Source organism: Bos javanicus, chromosome X, assembly GCF_032452875.1.
Source record: "Bos javanicus breed banteng chromosome X, ARS-OSU_banteng_1.0, whole genome shotgun sequence".
Lineage (NCBI taxonomy): Eukaryota > Metazoa > Chordata > Mammalia > Artiodactyla > Bovidae > Bos > Bos javanicus.
In genome coordinates this window covers 60,938,029-60,951,278 of record NC_083897.1, presented here as the reverse complement: position 1 = coordinate 60,951,278, position 13,250 = coordinate 60,938,029, and the positions used below count along the sequence as shown (strand labels likewise).

Below are 13,250 nucleotides of genomic sequence, written 5' to 3'. Positions count from 1 at the left end.
ACAACAATGTGAATGGGCCATAATTATACATATATCTCCTCTCTCTTGAGCTTCCCTCCCCTCCCCCCGCATCCCTCTAGGTCATCACAGAGCACCAGGATGGGCTCCCTGTGTTATACAGCAACTTCTCACCAGCTATGCATTTTACACATGATATGATAGTGTATATATGTTGATTCTATTTTGTCCATTCGTCCCACTCTCTTCCCTCCCCGTCTTGTGTGGGGGACTTGTGTCCACAAGTCTGTTCTGTACATCTGTGTCTCCATTCCTTCCCTGCATCAATACTATTTTTCTAGATTCCGTATATATGCATTAATATATGATATTTATTTTTCTCTTTCTAACTTATTTCACTCTGTATAACAGGGTCTAGGTTCATCCATCTCACTAGAACTCACTGAAATTCATTTCTTTTTATGGCTGAGTAATATTCCATTGTATATCTATACTACATCTTCTTTATTCATTCACCTGTCAATAGACATCTAGGTTGCTTCTGTGTTCTGGCTATAGTAAATAGTGCTGCATGCATCTCATTTAAATAGCCTTACCTGATCATTCTAGTCCTCATTGGTCTCCTTCTTTGACCACTTCCAGGGCTTGGTCAGGTTGTAGGAGCAGCAGCAGGAGACCCAGGTTTGATCCCTGGGTCAGGAAGATCCCCTGGAGAAGGAAATGGAAACCCACTCCAGTATTCGTGCCTGGAGAATTCCGTGGACAGAGGAGCCTGGTGGGTTATAGTCTATGGAGTCACAAAGAGTTGGACATGACTGAGTGACTAACACTTTGACATTTTCACGTTATTATTCACTGTTTAATGGGTCTTGGCTCCTCAACTGGGAAGTTCTATGAGGAAAGGACCATCTTCTTCCTCTTTTGCCCCTAGCATAGTACTAAGCATATAACTTGTGATGGATTTGCTAACAGGAAAGAGAGCCACAGTTATGTAAAGCTTTTGGCAAGCACTTAAAGTGTAGTCCTGCCTAGGGAGGCAGGAGAAATGACTGATCTTACAACTTACTCAACCCAAGCTCATTTATCTAATACATCTCCAGTTAGCCCAGGTGAAAATTGAATCTCTTTTTATGAAATTGAGATATTTTTACTAACTCCTTCATGGTAACTGAAACTGGAAGCAATTGTTTAAAAGCAATTTGTCAGTGTTCAAGACATCTGCCATTTTACCTAAGACTCTTGATTTCTATTTCCAAAAAGCAGCAAAATTACACCTCAGATGCCATCTTCGCTGAGCCCAGAGATCTTGAGGGAAGTGGTAAATGAGCTATTTCATTTTTTAACATCATAAAAATCTACCAAAATTTTCAAAGTTTTCGAAATCAAAGGAAATGAGAGAAAATAACAACTCTAAATATAGATCCTTACATATCAGTCAGGATCTCATTTTCTTTTTGCCCACATTTTCTGCAGAAACACTCCCATCTCCTGGTCATAATGGTAGGAAGGAAGCATTGCTAATGCAAAACACTGCTTTAAAAAAATTAAAAATAACTCAATAATTTTTGTGATTGTATGTTCTTGCCTAAACTTCAAAATGTATTGAAACACTCCATCTTTTCATAGCTGTAGAAGAGTTTGACCACCACTAGCAATTCCTTTTCAAAAGTGAATCATTCATGTTCATGAACATGGGACTATCTTAGAGATTTTCTATCCTTGTCTACTGCTCCTCTTCTAAACACCAACTGGAAGCTCTCTTCTTCCATGGAAACTTTCAGGTGGTTTTTGTTCTCTTTCCATCCCCTGTGGTCAGAATTCATCTTCACATCCTTGCTGACAATCCCAGGACTCCCAGTGCTCTGAAGTCGTCATGTTCCTTCTTGGCATGTCTTTTATGTCTAGAATGTTTCTTTTAGACAGAAAGCCCTCAGACAGTGGATGGGACAGCATTGACTTTCATACTGAGTTTAACAAATTAATAGTGATGATTCCTAATTGGCCATCTGGGGTATCCTGTCAAGGTCAATAATGCCCCATCCCATTGCTGGGCTGGAGGGTTTTTCATGTGTATTATGAGTCTGGTTCTACAATAAAAATAAGAAATTCCCAGTGAAGCATTTCAGAGCAATTATTTCTTCATGGGTGGTTAAAGCCACTCTTCTTTCAGCCTTGTCCTTCTGACTGCTTCAAGGGATATACCATGACTGCTCAGAAACACATTACTGGGTATACCCATTACTCTCATTAGAATAGACTTCGTGAGCACTTAGACTTCAACGATTGTGGAAGTTAATCTGATTTGTTAACTGACAGTATAAACAGAGGAAAAAGAAACATCAGAAAGAAGAGTGATGTTAGGCAGAGGAATCATATTCGAACACTACACTGTAACTGTAAGAATTTATAAAGTCCAGGTCTCCATGGCCCAGGCAAAGTGAACATTTGATATAATTATCCAGTTGGTATAAGCTAATTGTTCAAATGACTCCATCCACTTTTTCCTTGCTTTTGGCCATTAAAGTCAGACCCACATCTTCTGCTCCCACCAGGTAGTCCAGTCCTCTTTGGATGGGGCCAGGAAGCCAAAGTGGTATTCATGGAAAGAAGAAGGACCCTAAACTGATTGCTTTTCATTTCCAGGTTAACCAGGCAGTAAACAATGGTAGATCACTAAGTTTCCTTCTTCCATCCTGCTCGTTATTTTCCATTTTTGAAGGTGGTAGCACAGGACTCTATTTGGGTACTTGAATTTTTACCACTCAACTTTATGACTATGTAATTTGCACTGCCTCTCATAGGAGCAGTTATCTGTCCTCTCATACATTACTTTAAGCAAAGAGAGAAAAAGAGGTTTAATTAAAATGCAGACTCCTTTTCTAAATAAAAATGAAAAGGGAGAAGGTACTAGCATAATGATGAGAGAATCTAATCATTAGTTTAGAAGGAACAAGCTGAAGGAATGAAAAATGGCTGTCTGCAGCCATTTTTATTTTTTGGTGTCTCCAGGACCCTGGCTTTAGAAATGAAATTATTCCCTTTCTATGTGTGGACATAAATTTTCTGTTAGGCTTCATTTTTTAAAAAATACAGGTGCTTTCTTTTGTTAAATACATTGCACACTTGTGCGTGTGTCCTTAGTCACTCAGTCATGTCTGACTCTTTGCAACCCCATAGACTGTAGCCCGCCAGGCTCCTCTGTCCATGGGATTCTCCAGGCAAGAATACTAGAGTGAGTAGCCATGCTTTCCTCCAGGGAATCTTCCTGACCCAAGGATCAAACCCATGTCTCCTGTGTCTCCTGCATCGCAGGCGGATTCTTTACCCTCTGAGCCATTGGGAAGTACACGTGTGAAGGTTCCGTAAGTTGGGTTTTCCCCATGTGTGGGCTACTCTTGAGAAGAAGAAAGAAGAAATAGAGGGAAAGGATAGGAAGAAGAGGGAGGGTGGATAATAGCTAACACATATAACACAGTGTGCTAGGCACTGTCCTAAGCTCTTTGCATATACTAATTCATTTCATCCTTACAACCATATGGGTAGGTATTATTGTCTCCATTTTATAAAGAAGGAAACTGAAGCACAGATGGGTTCATTCATGTGCTCAAAGTCACACAGGTGAGAAGGGGCAGAGTCAGGATTTGGACCCAGGTGGTCTGACTCCAGGCTGTTTTCTTTGCCATTATTACTATGCTGCCTCTCAGGTTGAGGGTGTGAAGCAACTTCAGGGACTCTTAAGTCTGAGGCTACTGGGAGGAGCAGACTTTGTGATTTCTCTGCTCCCAATGGCTAGATATACTAACACTTCCAGAAGAGTCATTGGGACTCCCCTGGGATGTAAAGACCCCATTTCTAACCATAAACATTGATCTGTTTAATCACATCTCCATTGAAAGAGCAGAATGTGGGTCATGGGCCATGTCTAAGTTTCATTATTCCCTCTTTTATGATGCTTTCCTGCAAACACATGCACATTCTCACAATACAGTTTTTTAAAAAAACAGACATTTCTGATTTTTCTGGATAATACTTTTGTACTCCCCTTCTGATTTGGCTTGCCACTGGTGCCAGGAGTTCCCTCCTTGTCTGTGTCTTAGTATTTCTCGAGCAGGTATTTTGTTTAAAGTGCTAAGAGCTTAAAATTGACAGCCCAAACAATTAAGTGCTTTATTTGACAGCAAGGTATTTTCTAAAAAATAAAAAAAAAGGACTGTCCAAGAGTAATGGATAAAGAAGATGTGGTACATATACAGTGGAATATTACTCAGCCATTACAAAGAATGAAATAATGCCATTTCATGCAACATTGATGGATTTAGAGATTGTCATACTGAGTGAAATAAGTCAAAGAAAGATATATGACATCCCTCATATGTGGTATCTAAAAAGAAATGATACAAATGAACTCATTTACAAAACAGAAACAGACTCACAGACTTAGAGAATGAGCTTATGCTTCCCAGGGGGGAAGGGTGGGGGGAAGGGATGGTTAGGGAGTTTAGGATGGGCATGTGGCCACTGCTATATTTAAAATGGGTAACCAACAAGGACCTACTGTATAGTACAGGGGACTCTGCTCAATGTTATGTCTCAGCCTGGATGGGAGTGGGGTTTGGGGGAGAATGGATATATGTATATGTATGGCTAAGTCCCTTCACTGTGCATCTGAAACTGTCACACCATTGTTTGTTAATGGGCTATACCCCAATACAAAATAAGATTTTAAAAAATGACTGTCCACCTTATGAGACACTAGAGCACGCTTGCTCCCTCACCAACAAATTTGTAGAATTAGATATTTGGTAGTAGCTCCCCACCACCCCCCCCAACCAAGTCATCTGCTTCCATTCTCTTTTTAATCTCCAGTTTGGGTGTTGAGCACTGGTTATAAAGTGGCCCACCAGGGAACCTGGTACATAGTTACCTGGAGATTTCACGATCAGTTTTTTTCCTCTACTTACTCCCACTTTTCCTCAAAAACCCTTAGTTATTGCCTTGATTCTGCTGATTTCAACGTGTTCTTCGGAAAATACAGAGATCAGTTTTCCTTGTCATGGAGATCATTTCCCCTTGTCTTGGAAATTCATTTACAATTTCTATTTGCCTTATGATTAGAGTAACCATGGAATTTATCATCCCAACCAAGACACTTTTGAAAGTGAAAGAAGCAATCTTAACAATTATGCCTGCCAGCAAAACAGACATAAAACTGAGCTGTCCCAGATAAATGAGAATCTATGGGCACCCTATTTGTGATGAGTGTGGTTCAGAAGTGGCCACATGCTGGCGTAGTTTTGCTGTCTGAGGTTTATCTTCATGGGTATCTCATAATCTCATTGTATACTTGGTCCTTTTGAGAAGACAAGGTTTACTTCTGTGACCTGCTCTGACCAATCAGAGATTAATAGGAGCAATGGGAGTTATAAACAGTCTGAATTTTAGCCTAGCTCTTGACCATTTTTCAAATGCTTGTTCTCCATTTCTCTCATTACCAGAAAGCCAAGCCATTCCATCTCCATAGGGTACCACTCAGAGTATAATTGAGGTTTGAATAAACAACACATGTGGCTTTTAAGGTTAAATGAATATTGTTTGACATACAGTACACTAGAGTTGTTTTTCATTTTGGTTTTAAAAATTGGTTAAAATTACATCTCGGTGCTTCTCGGAATTAACTAGGATCCATCTGTCTCCATTAGAATCACTGTTTTTTTTTTTGTTGTTTTTTTTTTAAAGCCTTGGCTGAAAAAAGAAGCTTCCTCTTACTCAATTTGTCCAGTGAATTAAGGAAAAAGGCAACGAAATAGGTTTTGGGGGCTTTGGTGCCTACTTTTTTCTTTTATGTCCTTGTCTCTTAGATACATCTAAGGTGAAATATTTAAGATTGTAAATGGACAAACCTATTTTCAGCTCTCTAGATAGACCCCACCCCAGTCTAAAACACCACTGATGTGAACATCTAAGAAGATAATTCAAATTTAACTATTTAGCTTTGTTTCATATATAGAATAATTAAAATGTTGAAACCTTTAGGGGCTACTTATAGAACATTCTGGGCTTCCCAAGTAGCTCAGTGGTAAAGAATCCGCCTGCCAAGTAGGAGACAAGGGTTGATTCCTCAGTTAGGAAGATCACTTGGAGAAAGGAATGGCAACCCACTCCAGTATTCTTGACCTGGAGAATCCCATGGATAGAGAAGCCTGGTGGGCTTCAGTCCATGGGGTTGTAAAAGAGTCAGACATGACTGAGCGACTAAACAGCAACAACAATAGAGCATTCTAGCATAGAGAATGCCATTTTGAAGATTTTGAAAGCTCAAAGGCAACAAAAATACCAGTAGTTTGTAGTTCCTACTTGAGAATACAGACATGAACACACACACACACACACACACACACACACACACACAAGTAATGGCTCCAGTAGTTTTAAATGAAGTGAAATCATTCAAATTTAGGTACATATAACTGTCTGCAAATGCTTAGGTGGTTATGCCACATTTATCTGAACTTGTATTACAGCATATTTAATAGTCTGCATGATAATTGACTTGTCTCATTGCTTTGCCATCTTGCCTCTCTGCTTATTTAACAGGGACTGTATGCTTCTATATTGCTTTAAGATTCTGTCTGGACTATGAAGTATTTAAAGACCCTCTTTAAAAGCCTTTTTAAGACTCTAGGGTCTAAGTATAATAACTTGAACTTCTTAGAAGGTCATACTGAATAAACATTTCATGTCAATACCAATCATTAAATCTACATTTAAAAAGGGCACATGATGAGGAGAGCTACTCTCTCATTTTTCTTTATAATTTGTTCTCTTTTGGCTGCTTCAATTCGGCTTGAAACCACATACTATAGCATTTACATTTTGTTTTGCCATTTTGCTGGCAAATCTTTCCTGGTTTCAAATCTTCTCTCTGGTCCCATATTTTCATTTGGCTCAGGACATGACTTTGACCCAGCACTGCCAGCCAAAATGTAACAAGTAAATCCAAGTGCATTCCCACTCAGTCACTGTCAAGAGCAGTGTCATACCCCAGCTCTCCTGACTTGCAACCCTAATGTCATTTTATACTTTCTCCTTTGCCTTCCTCTTCCATTATCAAATCTTCCCTCGGGGTCTTATAATTTACATGTTATCTGCAGTAGTATGATTCACCCCTTCTTTGCTGTTTTTTCAATTCTCATGGCCTATTACATATTACTACAACAGCCTCCTGGTTGGCCTCCCAGATTCTAATTGCTCCCCAACCAGTCAACACCCCCTTGCCAGGATAAGCTTCCACAAATATTACTTTTACCATAGGCACCTCTACATAAAAAATGGTAACACAATCAAATGTGAATGCTTTAGTCTCTCTTTGAAGTTTCACGAGAAATATTTACAACCCAGTTATCTCAACAACCCATCCCCCTCTCTCCCTCCTTTTTTCTCTCTCCACCAGCCCCATTTCTCTTGTTTCACTTCTGAAGCTTCGACTAAAGCCACACCTTGCTTGCTGTGTCCACTATGTGACTTTCTATTTCCAAAACTCCAATCCTTTACAAATGCCATTTCCTCCAGCTGGCAATCCCTTCTGCCCATGTGACTGTCTGTTTATAACCTGCAGTTGTTGTGTTTAGTTGCTCAGTCATGTCCGACTCTTTTGTGACCCCATGGACTGTAGCCTGCCAGGCTCCTCTGTCCATGGGATTCCCAGCTAAGAATACTGGAGTGAGTTGCCCTTTCCTTCTCCAGGGGATCTTCCTGACCCAGGGATCGAACCCTGCATTGCAGGTGGATTCTTTACTTCTAAGGCACCAGGGAAGCCCTTATACTCTGCAATATCTACTTCTAAAAACATGACTTAACAATTCTTTGGGGATGGTTTCCATGATTACATCTGACTGTTCACTCCACACAATTGATATCTCCTAAGCATATATATTCCATTTGCCTTTCCAGTTGTTACTCTGTTTGTGTGTTTAGGTTCATCTGATTTCCATATTGGTTACCTGTCACCTCCAAACAGGTTGTAAATGTCTTGAGGGAAGGGTCCAGCCCTGATTTGCCTTCTCCTTCTGACTTAGTATCAAGTTCTCTACCCAAGAAGCATTCAATATATGTTAACTGACTTTGGGGAGTTACTTTTTTCTTTTTAAAAAATGTTATTGAAGGTGATTTACAGTTGATTTACCATGTTGCGCTAATTTCTGCTATACAGCAAAGTGATTCAGTTATAGTCATGGCTCAGATGGTAAAGAATCCACCTGCAATGCAGGAGACCTGGATTCAATCCCTGGGTGTGGAAGATCCACTGGAAGAGGAACCCATTCCAGTATTCTTGCCTGGAGAATCTCGTGGACAGAGGAGTCTGGCAGGCTACAGTCCATAGGGTCACAGAGTGGGACATGACTGAGCAACTAAGCACAGCACAGCATATATTCCTTTTCACATTCTTTTCATGGTTTATCTTAAGATATTGGATATAGTACCCCATGATATACAGTAGAACTTTGTTGTTTATCTACCCTATATATACTGTTTGTATCTGCTAATCTCAAAATCCCAATCTTTCCGTCCCCTAGCTCCCTCCGCCTTGGCAACCACAAGTCTGTTCCCCGTCTGTGAATCTATTTCTGTTTCATAAATATGTTCGTTTGTGTTGCATTTTATATTTCACATAACAGTGATACCGTATGGTATCTGTCTTCCTCTTTCTGACTTATTTTGCTTAGTCTGATAATCTCTAGGTCCATCCATGTTGCCACAAATGGTATGATTTTATTCTTATTTTATGACTCATATTCCATTGTATATGTGTACCTCATCTTCTTTATCCATTCATCTGTTGATGGACATTTAGGTTGTTTCCATGTCTTGACTATTGTAAATAGTGCTGCTATGAACATAGGGTTTCATGTATCTTCTCAAATTATAGCTTTATCCAGGTAAATGCCCAGGAGTGAGATTGCTAGATCATATGGCGACTATATTTTTAGTTTTTTGAGGAACCTCCATACTGGTTTTTATAGTGGCTACACCAATTTACATTCCCATCAACTGTATAAGAGGGTTCCCTTTTCTCCACATCCTCTCCAACATTTAATATTTGTAGACTTTTTAATGATGGCCATTGTGACTTAGGCATTATTTTTTTATATAAACAAAGGTGCAAGCATCTTCACTTTTACAAGGTTAGTTATGGTTTCCAAAGAGTCTGCATGTGGTCTTTGTCTGCTATCTTTACTCAGACATGGAATAACCAGGAAGAGGTAAGTCTGCTATTGGCTAAGCACTTAATTCTGTATGTTTGAAGTTCAATTCAGTGAATAAACTGAGCATCTGATGTGTACCAGATCACTGACCCCCACCCCAGAACTTCTGACTTACTAGGTACAGGGTGGGATCCAAAATATTGCATTTCTCACAAGTTCCCAATTTATGCTGATGTTGCTGATCTGGAGACCACACTTTGAGAACCAGTGATGTAGGCAACACAGAGGGAGGTCTGAGACATGGTCTCTTTAGGGATTTGCATTCTCTTTAGGGAAACGAGGCAGGCTCAGGAAACATTTAACAGCAGAAAATATTGTAAAGTATTTTAGTATTCATTCATTCAAGAAATTGAGTATGTACTAACTACATGCCCAGCCCTGGTCTAGGTGCTGGGGTTGGTTACATCAGGGAACATGATAGACAAAAACCCTTGTTCTCATAGGAGAATTTTAGTAGGAGAAAGCAGACAAGAAATAAAATACATATACCACAAGATACTCTTGAGTCTTAGAATGGAAAATCAAAGATGGTGGTAAGAAGTATCAGAGGGTATTTGAAATTTTAAATAGGTGGTCAAAGAAGATTTCCTAATTCCATCATTTGATGAGTATTTATTGAGTGACTATTATGTATCAGGTACTGTTATAGATCATGGTGATACATCCATGAATAACGCAAATAATAAAAAGGACAGGTCCTTATAGAATGAATACACTTATTTGGGAGCAGGGAAATCTGGAATTCGGGGTGTTAGCTGTCGTCAACTGATTATATGAGTGAATGGCTCCTTGCCCTCTCTGAGCCTTGGTTTCTCCACCTGTTAAATGGAACTGTTGGACAAATTTTCAAAATAGATGAAGTCCTATACATCTCTAAAGCTACAGGATGCTAAGTCCTTTAATTGTGCAGTCATTAAGTCATGTCTGACTCTTTGTGACCCCATGGACTACAGCATGCCAGACTTCCCTGTCCTCCACTATCTCCTGGAGTTTGCTCAAGTTCATGTCCATTGAGTTGGTAATGCTATCTAACCATCTCATTCTGTGCCACCCTCTACTCCTTTTGCCTTCAATCTTTCCCAGGATCAAGGTCTTTTCCAATTAGTCGGCACTTCACATCAGGTAGCCAAAGTACTGGAGCTTCAGCTTCAGCATCAGTCCTTCCAATGAATATTCAGGACTGATCTCCTTTAGGATTGACTGATTTGGATCTCCTTGCAGTCCACGGGACTCTCAAGAGGCTTCTCTGGCATCACAATTCAAAAATACCAATTCTTTGGCACTCAGCCGTCTTTATTGTCCAACTCTCACATCTGTACATAACTACTAGGAAAACCACAGTTTTGACTATAAGGACCTAAGTCCTTTAGGCAATAAGAAATATGTAAGAGTACTTGAAGAAAGCTTTGTAGAAGAGGAAAACCTGAATGTTTTTCATAGTCATAGAGGAGTTCTGAGGTGTGGGAGATGGGAAGGTAATTTCAGAAGAATAATATGAGCAGAACCATGGAAGCAAGAATGGGAGCCACAGGTTCACTGAAGAGTAAGGAGGTCAAAGGGATTTCATTGTAGAGTAGCTAAGATAGTTGGATAGGAGGTAGATGTTCAGTAAAGATGAGGTGGGGGCTGATTATAGACAGTCCTACATGGGAACCTACTGAGGATATTTTTTTGATCAGAAAACAATACCATTATATAGTCAAAGTAGTGTTTTAGGAAGATAAACCTAGAAATCACAGTTAAGTCTTCAACATTCATAATTTTTTTCCAAGAGATGATCTTTGAATCATGGAGGGTTAAAGCCATGCTTTGTTTTATGTCACTGCTCAGTGATAATATTGGTATCAAATGAATTTTGAGGTCTTTTACCAGCCCTAAACCAGTAAAAGTACTTGAACCAGTAACATGTTACTCATTAGAGTTAGGTTTCAAAATTTTGGGAGATTAATTAGGGTAGAAAATTCTTAATGTTTATATATTTTTGTATTCCTTGTTATCCCATGAGATATATGATTGAATAGATATTGGGTTTATTTTCAAGCAGGTACACACACACACACTCTCTCTCTCTCTCTCTCTCTCTCTCTCTCTCTCTCTCACACACACACACACACACACAAATAGTACTCATTTAGAGTGATGCAAATATCTCTAAGACTAAGCTCTTCCCATCTGCTTACTTGGACATAGATAACACAAGGCAATATTTTTGGAGATTATTCTCTTATTTTTTTTATATTTAATTAGCTGAGGAATATCCATATCTGTTGTGCATTTGCCTTTCTCAAGGCTGAAAGTAGAATCTTTACCCTAAAAGTAATTAGTCTAGAAGCAACTAAAATGATAGGGGTTCACTGTTCAAAACTTGGGTCGTGGAGACCCAGAGAAAGGTGTTTCAGGCAAAACTAGAAGATATGGGTTGTGTAAACACTCCAACCACAGCAAGTTTTACGTTAACTTTCAGATCAAGTTGTACCTTCTTAGAGACATAATGGTGAATTTAACAAATCATGACAGACCAAATTCACAGAACTCTCATTCTTTAAGCGTAGTTTAAACACAAGTTGAATATGACCTGTAAAATACTTAACTGTCTTCGGAATAAAATAAGCAGAAGTGACAATGATGGCTATATTACAGTGGAAAGTGATGATTTTCCCTTTCATTTTCCAAATTCTGTGTAATATTGCTGGATGGTCTATTTTAGAAAGTGGCAACTTTCTTTGAAGTTGTCTTGAAAAATGAGGCACACCCAGGCAGAAGTCTTTCAGCATTGCTGTTCAAAGAAAGCCACAATGGCTACAATGTCTAAAGAACTTTGGGATCATAGAACCCAAAGGGTTACTGGGTCACAAGGGTGATATTTTTCCCTTTTATGTATATATGATTATTTCTTTTTCATAAACAGGGGATGGAGAATTGTCGTGGGAACATTCTGATGGTGATATCTTCAGGCAACCTGCCAACAGAGAAGCAGTAAGTGTGAATAGCTCAAATAATTCAAGACTTCACAGCATCAGGCCAGACTGCCCTCCCTCCATGGCTACTGTCCCAGCAATTCCATAAAAGGACCTATCTCTAACACCATTTTTCATCCCTGTCCTCAGAAATTTGAATGCCATCATCACCAACCTGGAACCATTTAAGTGTGTTGTGTAATTGGTAACCGAGGCCAGGACATGAATACAAAAAAATCATAGCCCAGCCTTTAGGCACCCTTCGTCTAAATTAGAAGTCATCCTTTCAGGATGACTTGCCAAATATTTGTCTTCTGTAAGGAAGGCAAATCACTACCCCTAGCTCAACAGTGAGGACCTTCTGTGGGATTGCAAGGTAGGTGAGCCCATCCTTTGGGCATAGGTACCTTGGACATGTTCACATAAACCCTTCCCTAAGTCGTAGGCTCCCAGTCATACAGTGGAAGCAGCCAGATTCCCTTCCTCTACCTGCAGCATCTTCTCGTTTTCCCTCTTGGTGCTAATCTCAAAATAACTCTTAGGAGTGGTCATCTCTCTCTATGTATAGTCATAGCATCTCTTATTCCTTTTTATTTTGAAATAATTAACAAGAAAGAAACCCTCCAATAAATATATGTTTAAGTACAGTGACACTCCAATTCTCTAAAAATCAGCAAGGGAGATGGTCCAGTTCAAATGATCTATCATATTTTGGGACTTTATATATAGAGTCCATATGTGATTGTATGAAATCATGAGTGTGCAACTTTTGAAAATGGCAAAGCATTGTAGAATTTAAAGAATCTTTAATTTCAAAAAAAATGCACAAAAAGTACAAAATAAGAATCTTATTATCAAAATATGATAGATCATTTGAACTGGACCATCTCCCTTGCTGATTTTTAGAGAATTGGAGTGTCACTGTATTTAAACATATATTTATTGGAGGGTTTCTTTCTTGTTAATTATTTCAAAATAAAAAGGAATAAGAGATGCTATGACTATACATAGAGAGAGATGACCACTCCTAAGAGTTATTTTGAGATTAGCACCAAGAGGGAAAACGAGAAGA

The 13,250-nt window shown here is 39.2% G+C and overlaps 1 protein-coding gene across 14 annotated transcripts in view; it reads left to right on the top strand.

Moving 5' to 3' along the window:
- The window catches only part of CHRDL1 (chordin like 1), a 135,033-nt gene that overhangs the window by 97,125 nt on the left and 24,658 nt on the right, over nt 1-13,250 (top strand). For all 14 annotated transcript variants that reach the window (XM_061409474.1, XM_061409477.1, XM_061409476.1 and 11 more), the window contains one exon: nt 12,130-12,197. In XM_061409474.1, coding sequence (XP_061265458.1) covers nt 12,130-12,197 — 68 coding nt within the window. The remainder of the gene's footprint in view (nt 1-12,129; nt 12,198-13,250) is intronic.